General features: G+C 42.8%; 1 protein-coding gene across 2 annotated transcripts in view; it reads left to right on the top strand.

Annotated features, from left to right (window-relative positions):
- Positions 1–24,329, top strand: part of NELL1 (neural EGFL like 1) — a 430,252-nt gene that overhangs the window by 321,207 nt on the left and 84,716 nt on the right. For both annotated transcript variants that reach the window (XM_077820141.1, XM_077820140.1), the window contains exon 15: positions 8,484–8,579. In XM_077820141.1, the coding sequence (XP_077676267.1) occupies positions 8,484–8,579 (96 nt within the window). The remainder of the gene's footprint in view (positions 1–8,483; positions 8,580–24,329) is intronic.

Raw genomic sequence — 24,329 nt, 5'->3', positions numbered from 1 at the left:
TTACTACTAGCAGAGTTTGTGCCTTTCCTCAGGCCTTTCTTTTACTGAGCCATAAACAAAGGATATAAATAAAAACAAGCTAGTCAGAACAGTGGGTCTGAATTTCTAGAGATCTTTTTGGTGAGCAGGGAGGGGCCAGGATACACCCCAGATAGCTGTTGCTGAAGCCTCTTTTCCTCTGCCTTAATATCCCCACCCTCGATCACCCATGTGACAAGCAGGTGTCCATGCATTGGGGTTTGTGGTGCCTTCCTTCCTCGCCACAGGATCGTTAATAACGTATCACTCAAAGCATCACTATATTGACATTATCAGTGTGTGATGACATTGCAGCTCATCAATGATGTAGCGTTGCGGTGACGTGACAAATTGCAAAATGCCGATTCAGTTGTGATGCTCCCTCTGCGTACCTGCCTAGCCACTACTTGTTCTTAGCATGACGCGGTCTTGTCTGTGCCTGTAGTAGTTCCAACTCCCTCAAACTAACAGTCTCTGGCCACACAAGCACTGCCTTTCTGGTCTCTGCAGAATCCACCCTCTCTGGGCAAACTGGTAATAGGCACACATCAACCCCCAAGTCCTCAGAGTGTTCCCTGCAGTGTCCAGCCTTTAACCACTGGACACTCACAGAAATTACCAGGTAAGCTGTCCCCAAAAGGAACAGTGCATACAAGAGCTTGTTTGTTTCAACTGACGTTCAGCTCCAATATAACAACACAGCACTGAAATACATGTATAGTAAAAATAGTAATAAGTTTATTATAGAGACAAGTGGATGAGGTAATATCTTTTATTAGGCCAACTTGTGTTGGTGAAAGACGCAAACTTTCAAGCTACATGGAGCTCTTCTTCAGATCAACTTTTGATCTGTGTGTAGTTCTTGTATCTTTCACCAACAGAAGTTGGTCCAATAAAGTATATCACCTCGCCTACCTTGTCTCTCTCATACCTTGGGCTCAATGCAGCTGCACCAACACTGAACAAAATAAGGTTATTATCAAAGGCAAAGTTTAAGAGAGAGTAAATAATGGAAACAGAAATGGTTATATATAAAATAAAATACAAACCTGGATCTACACTTATCAAAGGTTATCTTTCCTATTTAATAGAGTAGATGTCCCCCGAAGGATTCATTCTTTTGGAGAGCTAACAGGTTTTCAGTCAATTCAGGATCCAAGCGTTCATGAACACCCCCACCTTTTTTCCAGACATTTTTTTCAGGGAATGTAAGGGGAGTTTGTCTTGTGGTGCTTGTTAGTGGGTTTTTGTTTTGTTTTTTGTGGGTTGTGGTGTTTTGGGTGTGGTTTGTTTTTCCCAGATTAACAGGATTTAGGTGGCAAGGCTATGACAGATACAGAGGCAGCAGTGGGAGTGACCCATGTAGCGGAAGACACAATGAGGATGACTGGATGTGGAAGCTGTGGTATGTACATGATCCTGGAGGGGGCACCTGGTAAGAGTTTTGTCTGTATGAAATGCCGTCTGATAGAGCTGATGGAAGAAAAGATCCGAGGTTTGGAGATGCAGGTGGAAAGTCTGGTAGAGTTTAGGAAGGGGTTTGAGCAGATTATGGAGCAAAGACATGAGGTATCTGAAGGGAAAAGCTCAGACTTGCAGGTGGAATCAGGCCTGGGGAATTCTGAGGGGAGACTGGGTGAGGAAAGTGGTCAGTGGAAGCATGTGACTAAAAGAACCAGGCAGAGGAAAAGACTGGCTAGTGAAGGAGAAATAGAGCTCAGGAGTAGGTTTGCAGAATTGGAAAATGAAGAAGGGGTTCAGCAGGTAGTCACTGAAGGTGGAAGGGCAAGGAAGAAGAGAAGAGCGGCTAGTCCTATAGGAAAAGGGGAAGAGTTAATGGAGATTATACCAAATATGAGCTCCAGGAGGATACAGGATGGGTTAAAGAGGATTACAAGGGAGAATAGGAATAGAAATAACTTGCAGCCAGAGGGAACAGGGGATAGATTGGAGAATAGCACCGTCACTAGGAAAAGGCAGGTCTATATGATTGGGGACTCTTTACTGAGAAGAATAGATAGATCTGTAACCGGAGCTGATCCAGAGAATAGGAGGGTATGCTGTCTTCCAGGTGCTAAGATACGGGATGTAGGCCTGTGGTTGAAAAGGATTCTAAAGGGAGCAGGAAAGAATCCCCTAATTATCCTTCATGTGGAAACAAATGATACGGCTAGATTCTCGCTGGAAACTATTAAGGAAGACTATGCTAGGTTGGGGAAGACGCTTAAGGAAATCGAGGCTCAGGTGATCTTTAGTGGGATTCTGCCTGTTCCTAGAGAAGGGCAACAAAGGTGTGACAAGATTATGACTATCAACAGATGGCTTAGGCAGTGGTGCTATAAGGAGGGCTTTGGGATGTATGGCCACTGGGAGGCATTCATGGACAGAGGACAGTTCTCTCGGGATGGACTTCATCTGAGTAGGGAAGGAAATAGACTTCTAGGATGGAGGCTGGCACAACTGATTAAGAGAGCTTTAAACTGGAAATTTGGGGGAGATGGTTGGGAGATGTCCAGGTAATCTCCATGCCAGATTTTAGCATTGAGAGGAAAGAAAACGAAGTAAGAAAGGATACAGCCGTGGGTAGGAGGAAGGGCAGTGTAGATACCAGTCTAATAGGTTATACTGACCGTAGAATGACCATGCCTAATAGGGTACAGAATGTGAGTGAGGCCAAACAGCCAAAATTAAGATGTTTGTACGCTAATGCGAGGAGCCTAGGTAACAAAATGGAGGAATTAGAGCTACTGGTGTAGGAAGTGAAACCAGATATTATAGGGATAACAGAAACATGGTGGAACAGTAGTCATGACTGGGCTACAGGTATTGAGGGATATGTGCTGTTTAGAAAAGACCGAAATAAAGGTAAAGGTGGTGGAGTAGCATTGTATATCAATGATGAGGTAGAATGTAAAGAAATAAGAAGCAATGAAATGGATATGACTGAGTCCGTCTGGGCAAAAATTACATTGGGGAAGAAAACTATTAGAGTCTCCCCTGGGATAGTGCTTGGGATGTGCTATAGACCGCCGGGATCTAATTTGGATATGGATAGAGCCCTTTTTAATGTTTTTAATAAAGTAAATACTAATGGAAACTGTGTGATCATGGGAGACTTTAACTTCCCAGATATAGACTGGAGGAAGAGTGCTAGTAATAATAATAGGGCTCAGATTTTCCTAGATGCGATAGCTGATGGATTCCTTCAGCAAGTAGTTACTAAACCAACTAGAGGGGATGCCATTTTAGATTTGGTTTTGGTGAGTAGTGAGGACCTCATAGAAGAAATGGTTGTAGGGGATAATCTTGGCTCAAGTGATCATGAGCTAATTCAGTTCAAATTGAACAGAAGGATTAACAAAAATAAATTTGCAACTAGGGTTTTTGATTTCAAAAGGGCTGACTTTCAAAAATTAAGGAAATTAGTTAGGGAAGTGGATTGGACTGAAGAATTTATGGATCTAAAGGTAGAGGAGGCCTGGGATTATTTTAAATCAAAGCTGCAGAAGCTATGGAAAGCCTCCATCCCAAGAAAGGGGAAAAATTTATAGGCAGGAGTTGTAGACCAAGCTGGATGAGCAAGCATCTCAGAGAGGTGATTAAGAAAAAGCAGAAAGCATACAGGGAGTGGAAGAAGGGAGGGATCAGCAAGGAAAGCTACCTTATTGAGGTCAGAACATGTAGGGATAAAGTGAGACAGGCTAAAAGTCAAGTAGAGTTGGACCTTGCAAAGGGAATTAAAACCAACAGTAAAAGGTTCTATACTCATATAAATAAGAAGAAAACAAAGAAGAAGTGGGACCGCTAAACACTGAGGATGGAGTGGAGGTCAAGGATAATCTAGACATGGCCCAATATCTAAACAAATACTTTGCCTCAGTCTTTAATAAGACTAAAGAGGATCTTAGGGATAATGGTAGCAGGACAAATGGGAATGAGGATATGGAGGTAGACATTACCATATTTGAGGTAGAAGCGAAACTCAAACAGCTTAATGGGACTAAATCGGGGGGCCCAGATAATCTTCATCCAAGAATATTAAAGGAATTGGCACCCGAAATTGCAAGCCCATTAGCAAGAATTTTTAATGAATCTGTAAACTCAGGGGTTGTACCATATGATTGGAGAACTGCTAACATAGTTCCTATTTTTAAGAAAGGGAAAAAAAGTGATCCGGGTAATTATAGGCCTGTTAGTTGGACATCTGTAGTATGCAAGGTCTTGGAAAAAATTTTGAAGGAGAAGGTAGTTAAGGACATTGAAGTCAATGGTGAATGGGACAAAATACAACATGATTTTACAAAAGGTAGATCGTTCCAAACCAACCTAATCTCCTTCTTTGAGAAAGTAACAGATTTTTTTAGACAAAGGAAATGCAGTGGATCTAATTTACCTAGATTTTAGTAAGGCATTTGATACAGTGCCACATGGGGAATTATTAGTTAAATTGGATAAGATGGGGATCAATAGGAAAATTGAAAGGTGGATAAGGAATTGGTTAAAGGGGAGACTGCAACGGGTCCTACTGAAAGGTGAACTGTCAGGCTGGAGGGAGGTTACCAGTGGAGTTCCTCAAGGATCGGTTTTGGGACCAATCTTATTTAATCTTTTTATTACTGACCTCAGCACAAAAAGTGGGAGTGTGCTAATAAAGTTTGCGGATGATACAAAGCTGTGAGGCTTTGCCAATTTAGAGAAGGATAGGGATATCCTACAGGAGGATCTGGATGACCTTGTAAACTGGAGTAATAGTAGTAGGATGAAATTTAATAGTGAGAAGTGTAAGGTCATGCATTTAGGGATTAATAACAAGAATTTTAGTTATAAGCTAAGGACGCATCGATTAGAAGTAACGGAGGAGGAAAAGGACCTTGGAGTATTGGTTGATCATAGGATGACTATGAGCTGCCAATGTGACAGGGCTGTGAAAAAAGCTAATGCAGTCTTGGGATGCATCAGGAGAGGTATTTCCAGTAGGGATAAGGAGGTTTTAGTACCGTTATACAAGGCACTGGTGAGACCTCACCTGGAATACTGTGTGAAGTTCTGGTCTCCCATGTTTAAGAAGGATGAATTCAAAATGGAACAAGTACAGAGAAGGGTTACTAGGATGATCCGAGGAATGGAAAACTTGTCTTATGAAAGGAGACTCAAGGAGCTTGGCTTGTTTAGCCTAACTAAAAGAAGGTTGAGGGGAGATATGATGGCTCTCATTAAATATATCAGAGGGATAAATACCGGAGAGGGAGAGGAATTATTTAAGCTCAGTACCAATGTGGACACAAGAACAAATGGATATAAACTGGCCACTAGGAAATTTGGACTAGAAATTAGACGAAGGTTTTTAACCATCAGAGGAGTGAAGCTTTGGAATAGCTTTCTGAGGGAAGCAGTGGGGGCAAAAGATCTATCTGGCTCTAAGATGAAACTCGATAAGTTTATGGAGGAGATGGTATGATGGGATAACATGGTTTTGGTAATTAAATATTCATGGTAAATAGGCCCAATGGCCTGTGATGGGCTATTAGATGGGGTGAGATCCGAGTTACCCAGGAAAGAATTTTCTGTAGTATCTGGCTGATGAATCTTGCCCATATGCTCAGGGTTTAGCTGATGGCCATATTTGGGGTCGGGAAGGAATTTTCCTCCAGGGCAGATTGGAAGAGGCCCTGGAGGTTTTTCGCCTTCCTCTGTAGCATGGGGCACAGGTCACTTGCTGGAGGATTCTCTGCTCCTTGAAGTCTTTAAACTACGATTTGAGGACTTCAATAGCACAGATATAGGTGTAAGGGTTTTTTTGCAGGAGTGGTGGTGAAATTCTGTGGCCTGCGTTGTGCAGGAGGTCAGACTAGATGATCATAATGGTCCCTTCTGACCTAAATATCTATGAATCTATGAAAGAACAAAATGTCTCCTTGCATTCTATTTAAATTCTTCAAAGTTCATTTTTTCTCCTAGAGACAGGACAACCCACTGTAGTTTCATCTCCATTATTTTTCTGTTCTCTTGCTTACTCCATATGCAGATTTGGCTTACATTGTATTGGCTTGCAGTGCTTAATTTATATAACAGATAGCAAGACAAGTGAACCAACTTCCTTTGTCTAACTCAAAATCTGTTTGTCAACCCTGCCTTGATTTAGATTTTAGAACATATGTTTAGTACATATATATGTCTTCAGTATAATCAATGCAGACATTACACAATGATTATGAGGAACTGTGTGATTCTGGCTTTCATTTAAGATCTCACATGACATTCTTAATAGATAACTATTATGAAAGCAGTGTGCTAGATGCAGTGAGTTTGTCAGGCCTGATAGGACAGTTACAGAGCAGTGAATTCTTTGCCGGCTAGTACCAGTGGGCCTCTGTGTCACAGCAATGTCATCACATTTTGCTGTAAGCTCCTCAGTACTGTGAGGCCTGGGTCTTTTCCCAGTGGCCAAAGCCTCAAAAATGGCAACCCTGTTCATAAACCACTTCCAGGAGGAGCATTCTTTGGTTAGCTTGAAGAATAGAAAGAAAGTTAACCAGTTTCTGTACAGATCTAGAAATAAGCTTCATTCTAAGAAACGAACATGTCATATTCACAGAATCAATTATAGCAGTAAGGAAACACAAGAGACAATCCTCCCTAATTGAGGTTGTAGTCTAACTTCCCTACATATGTGTATATCCCATTGGCTCTAATAAGTCTTATTTATGTGTATTACAAGTTATGAGCAATAAAACCTCTGTCTTTTCTCCTCCTCCTCGTGTCTCTTTTATTTATTTGAATGATCTGTCACTTCAGTGAAATAGTATAATATATGCTGTTGATAGACTGTTTACTTTTAGATGGTGAAACTGACTGACAAACAACAATCTGTTTTTTTCTTTTCTGTATGACACTTGCTTTTTATAACCGCTTTGCTGCAAATACTAATTATCTTCATGCCACATAGAATTTTAATGTTACTTCTGTAAGGTCCCCACTTAGCTATCACTTTCAAGCAATAAAGATTAAGATTGAGATGAAACTAGAGTAGATAAACTTCCAAATGACTAATACATGGAATATGTGTAGCAGGAAATAGCAGATATTATTGGGCAAGTGGTTCTCCCATTCCTAGAATTCCTTGCATTCTTCCATTACCATTACTATACAATATTTTAGGATTCCCCTTCCCATACTTTGTCACCAAAACAGAATGCAGTGCTACAAGGTATATAGATAGAGTGACAGATCATAGCAAAAGAGATATGATTTGCTTCTCTCACCTTAAGCAGTTACAAATTACAAGATATATTTTCCTAATGTTTGGTATTTTATTCATCTTGTTATTCTTGTCAGTACTTTGCCCCCTCCCCCGCAAAAAAAAATCTAAAACACCTCATCTGTTATGTAACACTTTAAGTCTTTTCCTACTGTTTGTAACATCTCGTTGCCAACACTCCATCTGTGATTTTAGCTTGCTGATGTACTTTGTGGTTCTGTTATTAACACAGATGCTGAGTTCTGTTTAAATATTAATTTTAGCTTCCACTTGCTAGTGGGGCTTAGGCCACTGAGTGCCTCAAGAACTGCAAGTGTGTTGAAGAAGGGGCAGGAAATATGCTCTTAAGAATGTGCTTCGCACTGGGACCATTCTTGCTCTCAGTGAAGTCCTTGCCAAAGCTTTCTGCGGGAGCAGGAGCAGGCTCATTTTGACCTCTCATTGAAAAAAGTAAGAATAGTGTTAGAACAGAAGGCCTGATTCTGTTCTCTTGGTGTAACAACATTCAGTTTGGTGGAATTATTCCTTATTTACAGTGGTAGAAAAGAAGAACCAGAAGCACTGTTTATAAGAATGGGCCTGATACATTGGTTTTCTTAATCGTAATTACTGGACAGTTAAGTTTAGGGCAGGGGTTCTCAAGCTTTTTCATATTGTGAACCATATCTCAATAGAGAAGTTGTCTCATGGTCCATCTCCCTTCCTGTTTTCGACTGTGGGGCCCACTTAGCCTCCCTTTTGTGATTACATAACTTCTTTATGTCAACTGCTTAAACAGAAAACAAGTTCAGGAGAGTGCTGTATTTTGTAGGCTTTCAAGGAAATTTATAAGCTGGAAGCAAGGAGGAGGAGCCAATACCATGTGTCTACCACCAAGGGCACCACAATTGCAAAACTCCTACTGAGTTCACTTGAGCTAAGATCAGCCCATTAAAATGTTGTGATACTCTATTTTTTCCCCTCTATCATTTGCACCAGGTGGATATTAATCTTTGATTGGAAGGGTGGTTTGCCATGAGGGCAGTTAGGTAGCCTTCCATACCAGCTGCCTGGATTCCTTTCTCCTTTTGTTTGCAGATGGGTTGGATTTTAACATTTTGAATTCTGTTTTCTGTTTTACAGTATTTGGCAGACTTTCTTTGGCACCTCACAAATGTATAATAAATGTAGAAATTGTGTTTTACAGTAGCCTGCTTTTCTCTTTCAGCATTCTGTGAAGAGGGATGCAGATACGGTGGGACGTGTGTGACCCCTAACAAGTGTGCCTGCCCTTCTGGATTCACAGGGAGGCATTGTGAGAAAGGTAAAACTCTCTTGGAACCATTCTTTTGTAATAAGAAAAAGATTACTTACATGGGCAACTGTTGCTTCCCATTGTTTTAGATTCTGGATGTTGTTCTTTCTCCAGTGAGTGTGTACATTTTGATTGTTTGGTAATTGACTTTCCCTACCTGGAACACACTGTTTCATTTAACATTGGTAATATAAAAAGATCAAGGCAGTGCCTGCCACTGTTTACAGTGGAATTCCTTAGTGCTTATTAGAGATAAAGTCAGATGAACCAGAATTGCCACGCCTGTCATGTCTGGTGTCATCTGAAGGTGACCTGATTTTCTCTCTATCTGTTGCAGAAATTAGATCTAAAATTGGAATGTATGTTTGTTTGCTTGCTTAAATTGTCATTAAATAATCCCACTGGCAATTTACCTGTTGCACTCTTGGTATTTGATTCAAACATGAAGTTACTGAGATCATCATCACTCACAGAATTGAAAATGTACGAATGTATCTAAGTGATGCTGGTCAGACACTCTTCAGCGCCATCCCAAGTCTTTTTCTTTCCAGGCTATTTGGTATTTACACATTGTAATATTTACTGCACTTCACTATCATCATCATTCCTCTCAAAAATTCATCTCAGGGAGAGACAGATTTGGAAGCATATGATGCATCTGATATCTGTGCAGATATTGACTAACTGCAAATGCCAAGAAAGGGCTAGATTGTCCCAGGCCCTTGTGCCAGTCTCTGGCTGAGGGAAGGCAGAACAGGCCTTCCACCCCTCCTTTTACATCCCATTCAAAGGCTACCAACAGTTGCAGTCTCTGCACTCAAGAGGTTGCAGGTATTGTTCCCTCCTGCTGGCTTTAGGGGTGCAAACCAAGCCAAGTGTGAGGGTGGGGCAAGAAGAAAGTATGGCTGTGCCTCTGTTGTGCTAGCCAGAACTGTCCAAATTTGCATCCTGCTGAGGGAATGAGTATGCTGGGGGGGAAAATCCCAGCAGAACCCGCAGGGGCTGTATGATTCCTCACTACCCTTCCCAGTGTGGTTTAGTGTAATTTGCACAATCTGGTCCCAAATGTTTATTATGGAAACTAAAGAACCTATCTGCAGAATAAAGATGATTGTACATGAACCTCTCTCGCTAAATAGATGTTTATTATAAGGGAAAAGAGAAGTAGAAAGAAGCAATAATCCAGAGACTGATAAGATGCGTACATCGATTTAGATAAGTAAATGCTTTAAAATGTGTAAGAGATCATAGAATCATAGAATATCAGGGTTGGAAGGGACCTCAGGAGGTCATCTAGTCCAACCCCCTGCTCAAAGCAGGACCAATCCCCAATTAAATTATCCCAGCCAGGGCATTGTCAAGCCTGACCTTAAAAACTTCTAAGGAAGGAGATTCTACCACCTCCCTAGGTAACACATTCCAGTGTTTCACCACCCTCCTAGTGAAAAAGTTTTTCCTAATATCCAACCTAAACCTCCCCCACTGCAACTTGAGACCATTACTCCTTGTCCTGTCCTCTTCTACCACTGAGAATAGTCTAGAACCATCCTCTCTGGAACCACCTCTCAGGTAGTTGAAAGCAGCTATCAAATCCCCCCTCATTCTTCTCTTCTGCAGACTAAACAATCCCAGTTCCCTCAGCCTCCCCTCATAAGATCATTTGGGTCAGATTCTATGCCCCATTCTGTTCTCTTTGGGCTGCTCAGATGGCACATAGGGAGCAGAGACTGGCATCATCCCCCAACCTGGGGATTTCTTCAATTCCCTGTGGGTTTAGAGGTAGCATAGATGTTCCTACACCACTCTCTCCACAGCTCATGACTCAAGGAATAAATGTGGGTGTAGTCAGCTGTGCTCAGCTGGCAGATGGTCTCTTGGGGGCTGTTGTCAGCTGGCCCATGTTAGAGCATTCCCAGCTGCTCTGTTCTGCACCTTGGGCCAGAGTTGTTGTTGGCTTTCTGACAACACTCTCCCCTGGGCTCTTTTTTCTGTGCATTCAGCAGAGACCTGGTTCATTTTGCCTGTTACTAATAAGAAAGGGATGCCAGAGGAAGATGTAAACCTGTTTGCTCAGGCAACCCAGACAATAGACTTTAGATTTTATTTTCTGTGTGTTTCAGTTATAAAGTTAACATTTGTTGACATACTTGTTTGGTACCTGTGTTGATGGAAATACAAAAAGATCAGATGACTTGCTTAAGGTTCACATGGAGTCAATGACTCTGTTAGCCCCTTGGGGCATGTCTACACTGCATCTCTGGGCAAACCTCCCAGCCTGGGTCCACAAACTTGTGCTTCGCACTAGTGCACTAAAAATAGCTATGTAGGTATTTGTTTTGGGCTGGAGCTCAGGCTCTGAAGCCGGGGTGGAGTGGGGAGCGCGCTTGAGAGCCCAAACCCCAATGCAAGCCCCAGTGTCAGAGCAATGTCTACACAGCCATTTTTAGTGTTAGCACAAGACTTGCTAACACAAGTCTGTGGACCTGTGCTGTGAGGCTCACTCCCAGATATAGTGTAGATATGCCCTGGGCTCCTCTACTCTCTGTCCCTTTGTTTCACCAATGAATCTTAGAGTTTCCTTCTTGTAGGGGATCTAGGGGCCTCAGTGAAAAATTTTGATTAAGGGCTATAGTCTTGAACTCTTAGATTTTACTGCTGGAGTGGTCTGTGTCCAGCACTGTTGGAACCTATACTTTTCATCACTTATACGTTCTTCTCACGTCAAATAACAATATAAGAAAAGTCTTAACTATCTCTTGAAAAGAAAATAAGTAGATGAGAGAATGAATGGATGAACGAAATGCGGGTAGGTACAGGACAGGAAGCAGGCAGATCTATAATTTCATAGGCTATCACCTTAAGAGTAAAGCGATCAAGTGGCGAAAGAGTGACAGTGGCAATACTTCCATTGTGCAGTGAAAACATGGTTATTACCCTCTTCTGAACATTTAGGGATATATTTCAGGAGAAGAAAAGGAGGACTTGTGGCACCTTAGAGACTAACAAATTTATTTGAGCATAAGCTTTCGTGAGCTACAGCTCACTTCATCAGATGCACACAGGAGAGTGGCTACCATTTTGCAGATACAATCTACACAACTGTGAGCTATGAAAGGGGAGCCCTTTGTTGTGGAGATATGTAGGATGTGCCACTGGGTTGTGGAACTAGGATCTGTTGCATAAAGCTGATCTAATCATGAGTGAAGTTTATGAATCTGGTAAGCAAACTGATTGCAGAATGAAATGGAGCTCTGCATCTGAGAAATCATTGCATATATGTAGTACTAGAGATATGTCTGATTTTCAGATGTGGCCTCCCACATTGAAGGCACAAACAAATGTGTACACATTTCAAGTCACTTACATGTCTCGCTAACTGACTCTATGAAAATCAGGATTATGTAGTAATAATTTCACCCAGAAACATGTGTGCCTGGGAAAATTACAAGCTCAGAATTGAAGGCTGCATTGAGACACTTTTACAAAACAGGCCTCCAGTGCCCACCTGCCTAAGAAACTTTGGAGAAAATAGCAGATTTGGTAAAAGGAGAATTAAAGAGAGTGGGGTTACTTCATTGAGAAGTTCTTCTTTCACCATAGCATTTTACAGCATGATTTTTGTGTCTCTTCTAAACAGGCTTGTATTTTTCTGCTGTGTGTGATGCTAAAAATAGCCCCCTCTGTATACTTAACATGTCGTGGTATGCTCTCCATGACTGCTATATTGTCCAAAGAGAATACAATAGTCCTACACTACTTTAAATTAAATCTTAAATGTTTCTGGTGAAATCTTCTGTGGAAGCTCGTTGTAAACTGATACGCAGCTGAAGCAAAATGACATTTATCTATAATGTGTTCTGTTCGCCACACTGCGTTTGAAGATGTCCAACAACACAGCAATCCCATATATGTTGTTTGTAAGATGAGAGGGCTTTCCTCATCGGCTAAACTTGCTCTGACCCAAATTGTCTTTCGCACGGAGAAAAGTGTAAAATGAACTGGCAATTAAAATCCCCATTGAAAAGCAGGTGGCTTTATTTTTTGAATGTGAATAATCTATAATTCATCAGTTTAGGCTGCCCTACTGAAGTGATGATATCAGATTCACTGGTTAAAATTGAAATGAATACAGGCGTTTAAGTCAAAAGGGCAAATGTATAATGCAGCATGATGTTAAGGAAAATTTACCATTGCTGGTTGGCGTTTGCAATCTAGATCCAAATTAAGGAAACGTTACAACCCAACTGTGGGACTACCTTTCCATGTTGCAGCTCAGGTGTTGTCATAAATATAAAGGGAAGGGTAAACCCCCTTTGAAATTCCTCCTGGCCAGGGGAAAGCTCCTCTCACCTGTAAAGGGTTAAGAAGCTAAAGGTAACCTCGCTGGCACCTGAGCAAAATGACCAATGAGGAGACAAGATACTTTCAAAAGCTGGGAGGAGGGAGAGAAACAAAGGGTCTGTGTGTCTGTCTATATGCTGGTTTTCTGCCGGGGATAGACCAGGAATGGAGTCTTAGAACTTTTAGTAAGTAATCTAGCTAGATATGTGTTAGATTATGATTTCTTTAACTGGCTGAGAAAAGAATTGTGCTGAATAGAATAACTATTTCTGTCTGTGTATCTTTTTTGTAACTTAAGGTTTTGCCTAGAGGGGTTCTCTATGTTTTTGAATCTAATTACCCTGTAAGATATCTACCATCCTGACTTTACAGGGGGGGATTTCTTTATTTCTATTTACTTCTATTTTTATTAAAAGTCTTCTTGTAAGAAAACTGAATGCTTTTTCATTGTTCTCAGATCCAAGGGTTTGGGTCTGTGGTCACCTATGCAAATTGGTGAGGCTTTTTATCCAACATTTCCCAGGAAAGGGGGGTGCAAGTGTTGGGAGGATTGTTCATTGTTCTTAAGATCCAAGGGTCTGGGTCTGTAGTCACCTAGCCAAATTGGTGAGGCTTTTTACCAAACCTTGTCCAGGAAGTGGGGTGCAAGGTTTTGGGAAGTATTTTGGGGGGAAAGACGCGGGCAAACAACTCTTCCCCAGTAACCAGTATTAGTTTGGTGGTGGTAGTGGCCAATCCAAGGACGACGGGTGGAATATTTTGTACCTTGGGGAAGTTTTGACCTAAGCTGGTAAAGATAAGCTTAGGAGGTCTTTCATGCAGGTCCCCACATCTGTACCCTAGAGTTCAAAGTGGGGGAGGAACCTTGACATGGTGGCATAGTGGTGGGATTAACCTGAAATCATTTTGAGATCCAGTTGAGATTTTTTGAACTAGAAATACAGATTTTAAAAAGGAAATTTTTTTTTCCTTTGGAAAGGAAGTCCAGAAAGCAGCTGAAACTGAAAGCAGCTTGTTTTTTCTCTGCTTTGTGGCCAAGCAGGGACAAAAGGGGATTATCTTGTGAATTGCAGGTTCTCTTTGCCTGGAGGCAGGGTACTTAACTCCTGCAGGGAAATTCACAGTCTTCCAACCCAGAGTGTTTTTTTTTCTTTTCTTCCTAAAAGTAAATAGGGGGTGTGTGTTCTACCCATTGGCTTTTTCTTTGGGCTGGGTAAGCAGGTTTTCAAGTAGTTGGAGGTTTTTTGCTTTAATTTGGGCCCAGAGCAGAGACAAGGGAATTGTCTTTTTCTGTAGGCTGACGATCACTATCAGAGAATAGGTATTCTATTCCAGCACAGCAAAATTTTACAGCCAAGTTTTGTTTGTTTATTTCTAAACCTCGGGTGTAAAGTTAGTTAAAAACAGAGAGGTTAGAATGACAAAATCTGCAGCTCGACTACATTACATTATAGCTGGAATTAGCCAAATTTCAGGCTGAGGAAAAACAAAGGGAACATGAAAGACAGATAGAACTCATGTGGCTGGAGAAGGAGGTACAGGAGGCTGCCCACAAGAGGGAAATGGAAGCAAGGAAGCATGTGGAGGAGGAGAAGGAAAAAGAGAGGAAGTATGTGGAGGAGGTGGAGAAGATAAAGGCCCAGCAGAATATACCAACAAACCCTAGCAATCCTTCTCCAGGTACCACTTCCCATCCCAGAAAGTTCCCCACCTACAAGGCAGGTGATGATACTGAGGCCTTCTTAGAAAACTTCGAAAGGGCCTGCCTTGGGTACAACATCTCTACTGACCAATACATGGTAGAACTGAGGCCGCAGCTCAGTGGACCCTTAGCTGAGGTGGCAGCTGAAATGCCTAAAGAACACATGAACAAGTATGAACTGTTTAAATCCAAGGCGAGAGTCAGAATGGGGATAACACCTGAGCAGTCTCGTCGGAGGTTCAGTGCCCTAAGGTGGAAACCAGACGTGTCATTTACCCGACATGCCTACCACATTGTGAAACATTGGGATGCCTGGATATCAGGAGCAAGTGTTGAATCTCCAGTAAATTTGCCCTTCCTAATGCAAATGGAACAATTCTTAGAGGGTGTTCCTGAGGAAATAGAAAGATACATCCTAGACGGGAAGCCCAAAACTGTAATCAAGGCAGGAGAGATTGGAGCCAGATGGGTGGAGGTGGCAGAGAAGAAGAAAACTGGTCGCAGTTGGAGCGGAGACCAGAAGGGACAACCCCAGACCCCACCCTATTACCGGGGGCCGCCCAAAGCCCCACCTACCTCCCAAAGAACCCTCCAGACCCCTTATCGTCCCACCACCCCGTTCTCCAGCAACCCTCCTCGCCCCAGTGACCCGTCAGCTGGACGATGTTTTAAATGTAACGAGCTGGGGCATGTAAAGGCCAACTGCCCCAAAACCCCAACAGATTACAGTTCATTGCACCGGAATCACACCAGAGGTCCACAGGCCCAGATACCTCCCAGATACCCTTGGAGCGGAGGGAAACTGTGAGTGTGGGCGGGAAGAAGGTCACCGCGTGGCGGGACACCGGAGCACAAGTGTCAGCTATCCATGCTTCCTTAGTGGACCCCAATTTAATCAACCCAGAGATACAAGTGACGATTCAACCCTTCAAGTCCAACTCTTTCAATTTGCCTACAGCCAAGTTGCCTGTCCAGTACAAGGGCTGGTCAGGAATGTGGACTTTTGCAGTCTATGATGATTATCCCATCCCCATGCTGTTGGGGGAAGACTTGGCCAATCATGTGAAGCAGGCCAAGAGGGTGGGAATGGTCATCCGCAGCCAGGCTAAACAAGCCATGAGGCCTAGCTCTGTTCCAGAAACTTCTATCAGGACCTGGTCAGAGGTGATGGACCCGGACCCCAGGCCAATGTCCGCAACAGCAGTAGTGGATCCAGTCCCAGAGACCCAGATGGAACCAGTCCCAGAACCGGAACCAGCCGAACAACCAACACCAGACCCCGTGTCAGCACTGAATCCAGTACTTGCAACCTCAACACCAGAGGGCCCCACCGACCCTGAACTGGCAGCAGCTGATAACCCGACACAAGAGGCTCAGCCGGAGCCTGAATCCCAACATAGTGCACCAGCGGAGAGCGGTTCACAGTCAACAGAAACAGCTCCATCCCCTATATCGCTTCCAGAGGGACCAAGCCTAGGTCCACAATCCAATGAGGGACTGATGTCTCCAGCATCAAGGGAACAGTTCTAGACCAAACAGGAAGCAGATGAAAGCCTCCAGAGAGCTTGGACAGCGGCACGGAGCAACCCACCGCCTCTCAGCTCTTCTAATCGATCCAGGTTTGTTGTAGAAAGAGGACTTTTATACAAGGAAACTCTTTCTGGTGGACACCAGGAAGACTGGCATCCTCAGAGACAGTTGGTAGTTCCAACTAAATACCGGGCCAAGCTCTTGAGCTTAGCCCACGATCACCCTAGTGGCTATGCTGGGGTGAACAGGACCAAAGACCGTTTGGGGGGGTCATTCCACTGGGAGGGAATGGGCAAGGATGTTTCTACCTATGTCCAGTCTTGTGAGGTGTGCCAAAGAGTGGGAAAACCCCAAGACCAGGTCAAAGCCCCTCTCCAGCCACTCCCCATCATTGAAGTTCCATTTCAGCGAGTAGCTGTGAATATTCTGGGTCCTTTTCCGAAAAAGACAGCCAGAGGAAAGCAGTACATACTGACTTTCATGAATTTTGCCACCCGATGGCTGGAAGCAGTAGCTCTAAGCAACACCAGGGCTAAAAGTGTGTGCCAGGCACTAGCAGACATTTTTGCCAGGGTAGGTTGGCCCTCCGACATCCTCACAGATGCAGGGACTAATTTCCTGGCAGGAACTATGAAAAACCTTTGGGAAGCTCATGGGGTAAATCACTTGGTTGCCACTCCTTACCACCATCAAACAAATGGCATGGTGGAGAAGTTTAATGGAACTTTGGGGACCATGATACGTAAATTCGTAAATGAGCACTCCAATAGCTGGGACCTAGTGTTGCAGCAGTTGCTCTTTGCCTACAGAGCTGTACCACATCCCAGTTTAGGGTTTTCCCCATTTGAACTTGTATATGGCCGTGAGGTTAAGGGGCCATTGCAGTTGGTGAAGCAGCAATGGGAGGGATTTACACCTTCTCCAGGAACTAACATTCTGGACTTTGTAACCAACCTACAAAACACCCTCCGAACCTCTTTAGCCCTTGCTAGAGAAAACTTACAGGATGCTCAAAAAGAGCAAAAAGCCTGGTATGATAAACATGAAAGAGAGCGTTCCTTCAAAGTAGGAGACCAGGTCATGGTCCTAAAGGCGCTCCAGGCCCATAAAATGGAAGCATCGTGGGAAGGGCCATTCACGGTCCAGGAGCGCCTGGGAGCTGTTAATTATCTCATAGCATTCCCCACCTCCAACCGAAAGCCTAAGGTGTACCATATTAATTCTCTAAAGCCCTTTTATTCCAGAGAATTAAAGGTTTGTCAGTTTACAGCCCAGGGAGGAGACGATGCTGAGTGGCCTGTAGGTGTCTACTACGAAGGGAAATGTGCTGGTGGTGTGGAAGAGGTGAACCTCTCCATGACCCTTGGGCGTATGCAGCGACAGCAGATCCAGGAGCTGTGCACTAGCTACGCGCCAACGTTCTCAGCCACCCCAGGACTGACTGAACGGGCATACCACTCCATTGACACAGGTAATGCTCACCCAATTAGGGTCCACCCTTACCGAGTGTCTCCTCAAGCTAAAACTGCTATAGAACGGGAGATCCAGGATATGTTACAGATGGGTGTAATCCGCCCCTCTGAAAGTGCATGGGCATCTCCAGTGGTTCTAGTTCCCAAACCAGATGGGGAAATACGTTTTTGCGTGGACTACCGTAAGCTAAATGCTGTAACTCGCCCCGACAACTATCCAATGCCACGCACAGATGAACTATTAGAGAAACTGGGACGGGCCCAGTTCATCTCTACCTTGGACTTAACCAAGGGGTACTCTCAGGTACCGCTAGATGAATCTGCCAAGGAAAGGTCAGCCTTCATCACACATCTCGGGCTGTATGAATTTAATGTACTCCCTTTCGGGCTGCGAAATGCACCCGCCACTTTCCAAAGACTTGTAGATGGTCTCCTAGCGGGATTAGGAGAATATGCAGTCGCCTACCTTGACGATGTGGCCATATTTTTGGATTCCTGGGCAGACCACCTGGAACATCTACAAAAAGTCCTTGAGCGCATAAGGGAGGCAGGACTAACTGTTAAGGCTAAGAAGTGTCAAATAGGCCTAAACAGAGTGACTTACCTTGGACACCAGGTGGGTCAAGGAACTATCAGCCCCCTACAGGCCAAAGTGGATGCTATCCAAAAGTGGCCTGTCCCAAAGTCAAAGAAACAGGTTCAATCCTTCTTAGGCTTGGCCGGTTATTACAGACGATTTGTACCGCACTACAGCCAAATCGCCGCCCCACTGACAGACCTAACCAAAAAGAAACTGCCAAATGCTGTTCAGTGGACCGAAAAGTGTCAGAAGGCCTTTAACAAGCTTAAAGCGACACTCATGTCTGACCCTGTACTAAGGGCCCCAGACTTTGACAAACCGTTCCTAGTAACCACAGATGCGTCCGAGCGTGGTGTGGGAGCAGTTTTAATGCAGAAAGGACCTGATCAAGAATTCCACCCTGTAGTGTTTCTCAGCAAAAAAACTGTCTGAGAGGGAAAGCAACTGGTCAGTCACTGAAAAAGAATGTTACGCCATTGTTTACGCTCTGGAAAAGCTACGCCCATATGTTTGGGGATGTTTGGTTTCCACCTGCAAACCGACCATGCTGCACTGAAGTGGCTTCACACCGTCAAGGAAACTAACAAAAAACTTCTTCGGTGGAGTTTAGCTCTCCAAGATTTTGATTTCGACATCCAACACATCTCAGGAGCTTCTAACAAAGTGGCTGATGCACTCTCCCGTGAAAGTTTCCCAGAATCAACTGGTTAAAATCGTCCTTGAGATGTGGAAAATATTGTTAGTCTTTATGTACTTGGTAGTATATTTAGAGATGCATGTGTCTTATTAACTCTGTTTTTCCTAGAGCTCCAGGAAGAAATCCCAGCTAGTGTTTCACCCTAGCTGAGATTTGGGGGTTGTGTCATAAATATAAAGGGAAAGGTAAACCCCTTTGAAATTCCTCCTGGCCAGGGGAAAGCTCCTCTCGCCTGTAAAGGGTTAAGAAGCTAAAGGTAACCTCGCTGGCACCTGAGCAAAATGACCAATGAGGAGACAAGATACTTTCAAAAGCTGGGAGGAGGGAGAGAAACAAAGGGTCTGTGTGTCTGTCTATATGCTGGTTTTCTGCCGGGGATAGACCAGGAATGGAGTCTTAGAACTTTTAGTAAGTAATCTAGCTAGGTATGTGTTAGATTATGATTTCTTTAAATGGCTGAGAAAAGAATTGTGCTGAATAGAATAACTATTTCTGTCTGTGTATCTTTTTTGTAACTTAAGGTTTTGCCTAGAGGGGTTCTCTATGTTTTTGAATCTAATTACCCTGTAAGATATCTACCATCCTGATTTTACAGGGGGGGATTTCTTTATTTCTATTTACTTCTATTTTTATTAAAAGTCTTCTTGTAAGAAAACTGAATGCTTTTTCATTGTTCTCAGATCCAAGGGTTTGGGTCTGTGGTCACCTATGCAAATTGGTGAGGCTTTTTATCCAACATTTCCCAGGAAAGGGGGGGTGCAAGTGTTGGGAGGATTGTTCATTGTTCTTAAGATCCAAGGGTCTGGGTCTGTAGTCACCTAGGCAAATTGGTGAGGCTTTTTACCAAACCTTGTCCAGGAAGTGGGGTGCAGGGTTTTGGGAAGTATTTTGGGGGGAAAGACGCGTCCAAACAGCTCTTCCCCAGTAACCAGTATTAGTTTGGTGGTGGTAGCGGCCAATCCAAGGACGACGGGTGGAATATTTTGTACCTTGGGGAAGTTTTGACCTAAGCTGGTAAAGATAAGCTTAGGAGGTCTTTCATGCAGGTCCCCACATCTGTACCCTAGAGTTCAGAGTGGGGGAGGAACCTTGACAGGTGTACTTGCAAATATTTGCAGACATAGGTACTGTCAGATAATTTTTTTTCTAATGTTTAATTTTCTTGTTGGACATCCCATTGCTTATATTGCTGTATTAGAAGCATGACCCTCCGCCCCCTTTTCTATTTGGCAGTTAGTGTCTGAACCGTACCTCTATTTTGAATAGAGATCAAATTTAATGTTTTTTTTTTTGGTTTGCTATTAAGGGGGTAGGCTAGATGATCCATCTGTGATCATCGTCTGAAACACTTAAAATCAGATTCTGAGACCTTTGCTCATGTTGAATCGTACCTTGCTCCTTGAGTGGTCCCACTGAACTCTAGGTGAGAGAGGATGGCAGAATTTGTGTTAGATAGTGTCTTGGCATGACAAAGCATATTTGCTAGTATACCAGCATCGACTCCAGATGCCTTTTTACCTGACATTTAATGAAAAACAGATGAAATAAAATGATTGTGGATCCTACAGAAATAGCTGCTACTGTTTACTCTTTCAGTATCTCAGTGGTGGAAGGCTGAAGTACATTTTTTAAAATGGTAATTAGAAATGTAAGGGGATACCAGTCTCTTAAATCAGTGGGTATGTGCCTTCATGGGCCAGCAGAGCAGTGAATTTGGCTCGTTAAATATTTCATTCTCACTGAAGAGCAAAGACCTTTACAACAAGCAAACCAACATGAAATGCTTTAAGTATATCGGAAGTAGGAAGGTTGCAAGAAAATCAGTGGGTCTGCTGGACCTCCAGTAAAATAAAGGAATAATTAAAGGCATAACAAAAAAGCTAAACAATTTCTTGTATCAGTCTCCACAGCAGAGGATTTTGGGAAGATACTTACCGTAGAGCTACTCTTTTCAGGAAATAAAGATCAAACACTATCGGGGAGAGGGGGTTAACAGAGGAGGTGCTGAAACAAACTGATAAATGAAAGGTTTCAGAGTAGCAGTCATATTAGTCTGTATCCGAAATAGAACAGGAGTACTAATTAGCCTCTTACTACACCTTTTCATGTTCTCTGTATGTGTGTGTATATATATCTTCTTACTATATGTTCCATTCTGTGCATCCGATGAAGTGGGCTGTAGCCCATGAAAGCTTATGCTCAAATAAATTTGTTAGTCTCTAAGGTGCCACAAGTACTCCTTTTTGATAAATGAAAGATTAACAACGCACCATGATGGATGTTAAAGATCCAAGGGCAGCTGAGCTCCTAACAAAAAAAAAAATGTAGTCTGTTATTACATTCAGCTATTGTACTAGAAGATTGGAGAGTAGCAAATGTTGTGCTTTTTAAAAAGGTGCTAGGAATGATCCCAGGAATTACCAGTGAACCTTACATTAGTGTCGATCAACTGATTTGAAATTATATTTAAAAATCGACTTAGAAAATGCCTAAATGATCATGATGTGAAAGGGTCTAGCTAGCATGAGAAAATCATGGCTGTCTAATTTATTAAAGTTCAGTGACTGTATCAGCAAAGTATTGGATAAGGAGAATCAGTTGGTATAATTTATTTGGACTTTCAAAAAGCCTTTGAGAAGGTCTGTCACAAAAGTGACCTTGAAGAACGTTGCCCAAACTCCATGACCTTTAAACAAAAGATGGCATATTCACTAGTTTTACTAGTCTTTCTCTTGAGTGTACCATTTAGGAATGCCATGCGTTCAGGCTAACACTAAGTTGTACCATGCCAAATGGAGCACTTGGAGGCATTCTCTCTCAGGATGTATCCTGGGACTCCTTTGTGCATGGCCTTTCCATGCCCATTACTCCACTCCTTTGGGGGGATGCAGCTGCTGTGTTGCTGGCCAGTTATGCTCTCAGGTACATAGGAAATAGGAAGGAATTGATCCCTTTATTTCCCAGAGCATGGGGCTGCTGCACTTCTCTTTGACTCTTTTGCAGGCATGTGTCAAGGTTTGTAAAGCACCCTGTGTCCTCCTCCTTCCCCTTTCCCTCAGCTTCACAGCTGTGCAAGGGCCAAGTATAATCTGGTCATTTAGCACTTAAGAGCTAAATTGTGTCTCCCCAGTTTGGATGTGCTAACTCCGTTAGAGGGTATGCCAAGACAGGGAGCAGCCATAATGTGTCTGGAAGATTGAAAGCATGGCGGAGGGGCTGCTAGCATTCACAGACAAAACGAAGTTGTCTGTGTTTGGAAACGATAGAACCATGCTGCTCCCTTCCAAACACTGTCATGAGCATGCCATGAGGAACTTAGGCTACACCAGTTGAACAAGTATAGCAGTGTGGAACCCCTCTCTGCACTACCCTTAGTGCTCAGAAATCAGTGGTTTTATCATAGGCACGTCTAGGTGTAGTTAGTTTATTGACCAATAAATTCTAGTCATGGAAAATATCAAAAGCATTTTTGCAAAGGAGCAGTGTGTTTAGAAAGAGACAGTTGGAAAAACAAATAGCAAAAACCCTTAAATCAAAACCCTTCATTCCTCTAAATGTTCTTACAGCACCTAGCCCAAGAAATCAGGTTGTATGCAGTAAATTTTGTTGGAGTAGAAGCCATGGGATTGACTTCCTGCTACAGGCCTTTGCTGCATGTGTTCCCTTCTCAGAGGTTCTCAGTCACTGGATCTGCTGAGTTATCCTGTTCACCCTAACCCACCACAACCCATTCCAAGGCTCCCCAGCATGGCTACTTCCTCCATAGTTCCTCTGTACAGCTCCACTGTGGGTCTTGAGCAGTCTGATATCTGATGTTCTACTTAAGTTACTAAATTAGATGTTCCTTTTCAAAGGGTGACTATATTGGTGAATGTATTTTAAGGGGCCCAATCACTACTGAACATACCAGAGAAACATACAGTGCTGCAAAGCACTTGACAAATACTATCTAACTGCAGCAAATGCATATGTAATTAGGATTTTACAAGTAAGAAATATTTGTCTATGAAGCTTTCTTGTAATGGTGTGCAAAGTGCATGAAAGGCCATTGTTATATTGCTCACTGTCTCCAGCACCATGATGAATCAAGCTGTAAGATCTGTGCATTCATTGTACTTTGGTTAAAAAAATCACGTGCATCAGGCTCAGTGGACTAATGCAAACATGGTAATAGTAATTTCTGCTTGTTGTTTAGCCAGTCCTTTATCTAGTCACAAATCTTTCTTTGAACATTGCTGCTTTTTGCCTGGGTTCTGCATGAAAGGCTGGTGTGTCAGGGAGCAGACAAGTAGCTTAGCAGCGACAAAACTCACTTGCTGAGGCTGAGAGGAGTAACACAGGGACTCTCAGGCCTGGATTCCCCCCAGGCAGGATGTCACAGGGAGGCATAGCCCTTCTCAGAGGTGAGGCAGCAATTGATAGATTGCACCAAAGAAGATGGTAAGCAGGTGGACTTTAGTGCCTCCTTGAACAGATGAAGGAGATGGATGCTTGAATGGCGACCTGACTTATCCCAGATGGTGGGATAAGTGAAATAAGAGGAAGAAGGCAAATTCTTTATATTCAGTATTACACCAATGCATTTATGTAGAGGAAATATATAATCAGAAATTATGGTAATAAAAAAACAGGCAAACCCACTTCAGACTTCATAAAGTTTTTTTATGCATAATATGAAACCATTTTTGTTGGCATGAACCTATTTGGTACACACCTGTTCTGCTACTGTATGTATAAGGTTCATCCTACTGCTCCTATAGTTCCAGTGGAGTCTTATTGGATAACTACAGTATTGCAAGTATGGTGGAGTGCCAACTATGCAAAGAGTCAATAGGGTCATGTTCATTAGACATGGAAAAGACCTATGAATCCATCTCCCCACAAGTGTAGGATATAGGATCTGATTTGGATTGAGCCCGTTTAAAGTCAATGGGAATCTTTGCATTGATTTCGGTGGGCTTTGGCTTAAGCCCATAATCTCCAGAGAGAGGAAATAATGGATACTTAAGATGATACTACGCTTGATATTGGACAACTAACAAGCATAAAAGCAGTTGGGGTCTTCATTTTATCTTATCCAGTTGCCTTGTGTTTGATATAGCTTAAATGTAACAAAAATTACTTTACCTCAAGGCAATAAGCATCAAAGATAATTGAAACGTCTTACAGTGTTCTGATGAAAATCTGTCCAACCCTTAAGCTTTGATGGAATAGAGAGCTCCCTAAGTACAGCAATCATTTCTCCCTTTGAAAAGGAGCATCTAATTTAGCAACTTGAGCAGTCTGATATCTGGTATTCTTTACTATTTAAGCAGCGTAACATCTGACTTAGTAGATATTTCATTCTGAAAGGACTAAGTGGATCACACGTTTCAGAGTCAAACACAAACGATGGGCTTTTTATGTGAAAGAGTGAGATCTCCTTTCTTATTTGAAC

This window comes from Eretmochelys imbricata, chromosome 6 (genome assembly GCF_965152235.1).
Source record: "Eretmochelys imbricata isolate rEreImb1 chromosome 6, rEreImb1.hap1, whole genome shotgun sequence".
NCBI lineage: Eukaryota > Metazoa > Chordata > Testudines > Cheloniidae > Eretmochelys > Eretmochelys imbricata.
This window is presented reverse-complemented; position numbering and strand designations above follow the sequence as displayed.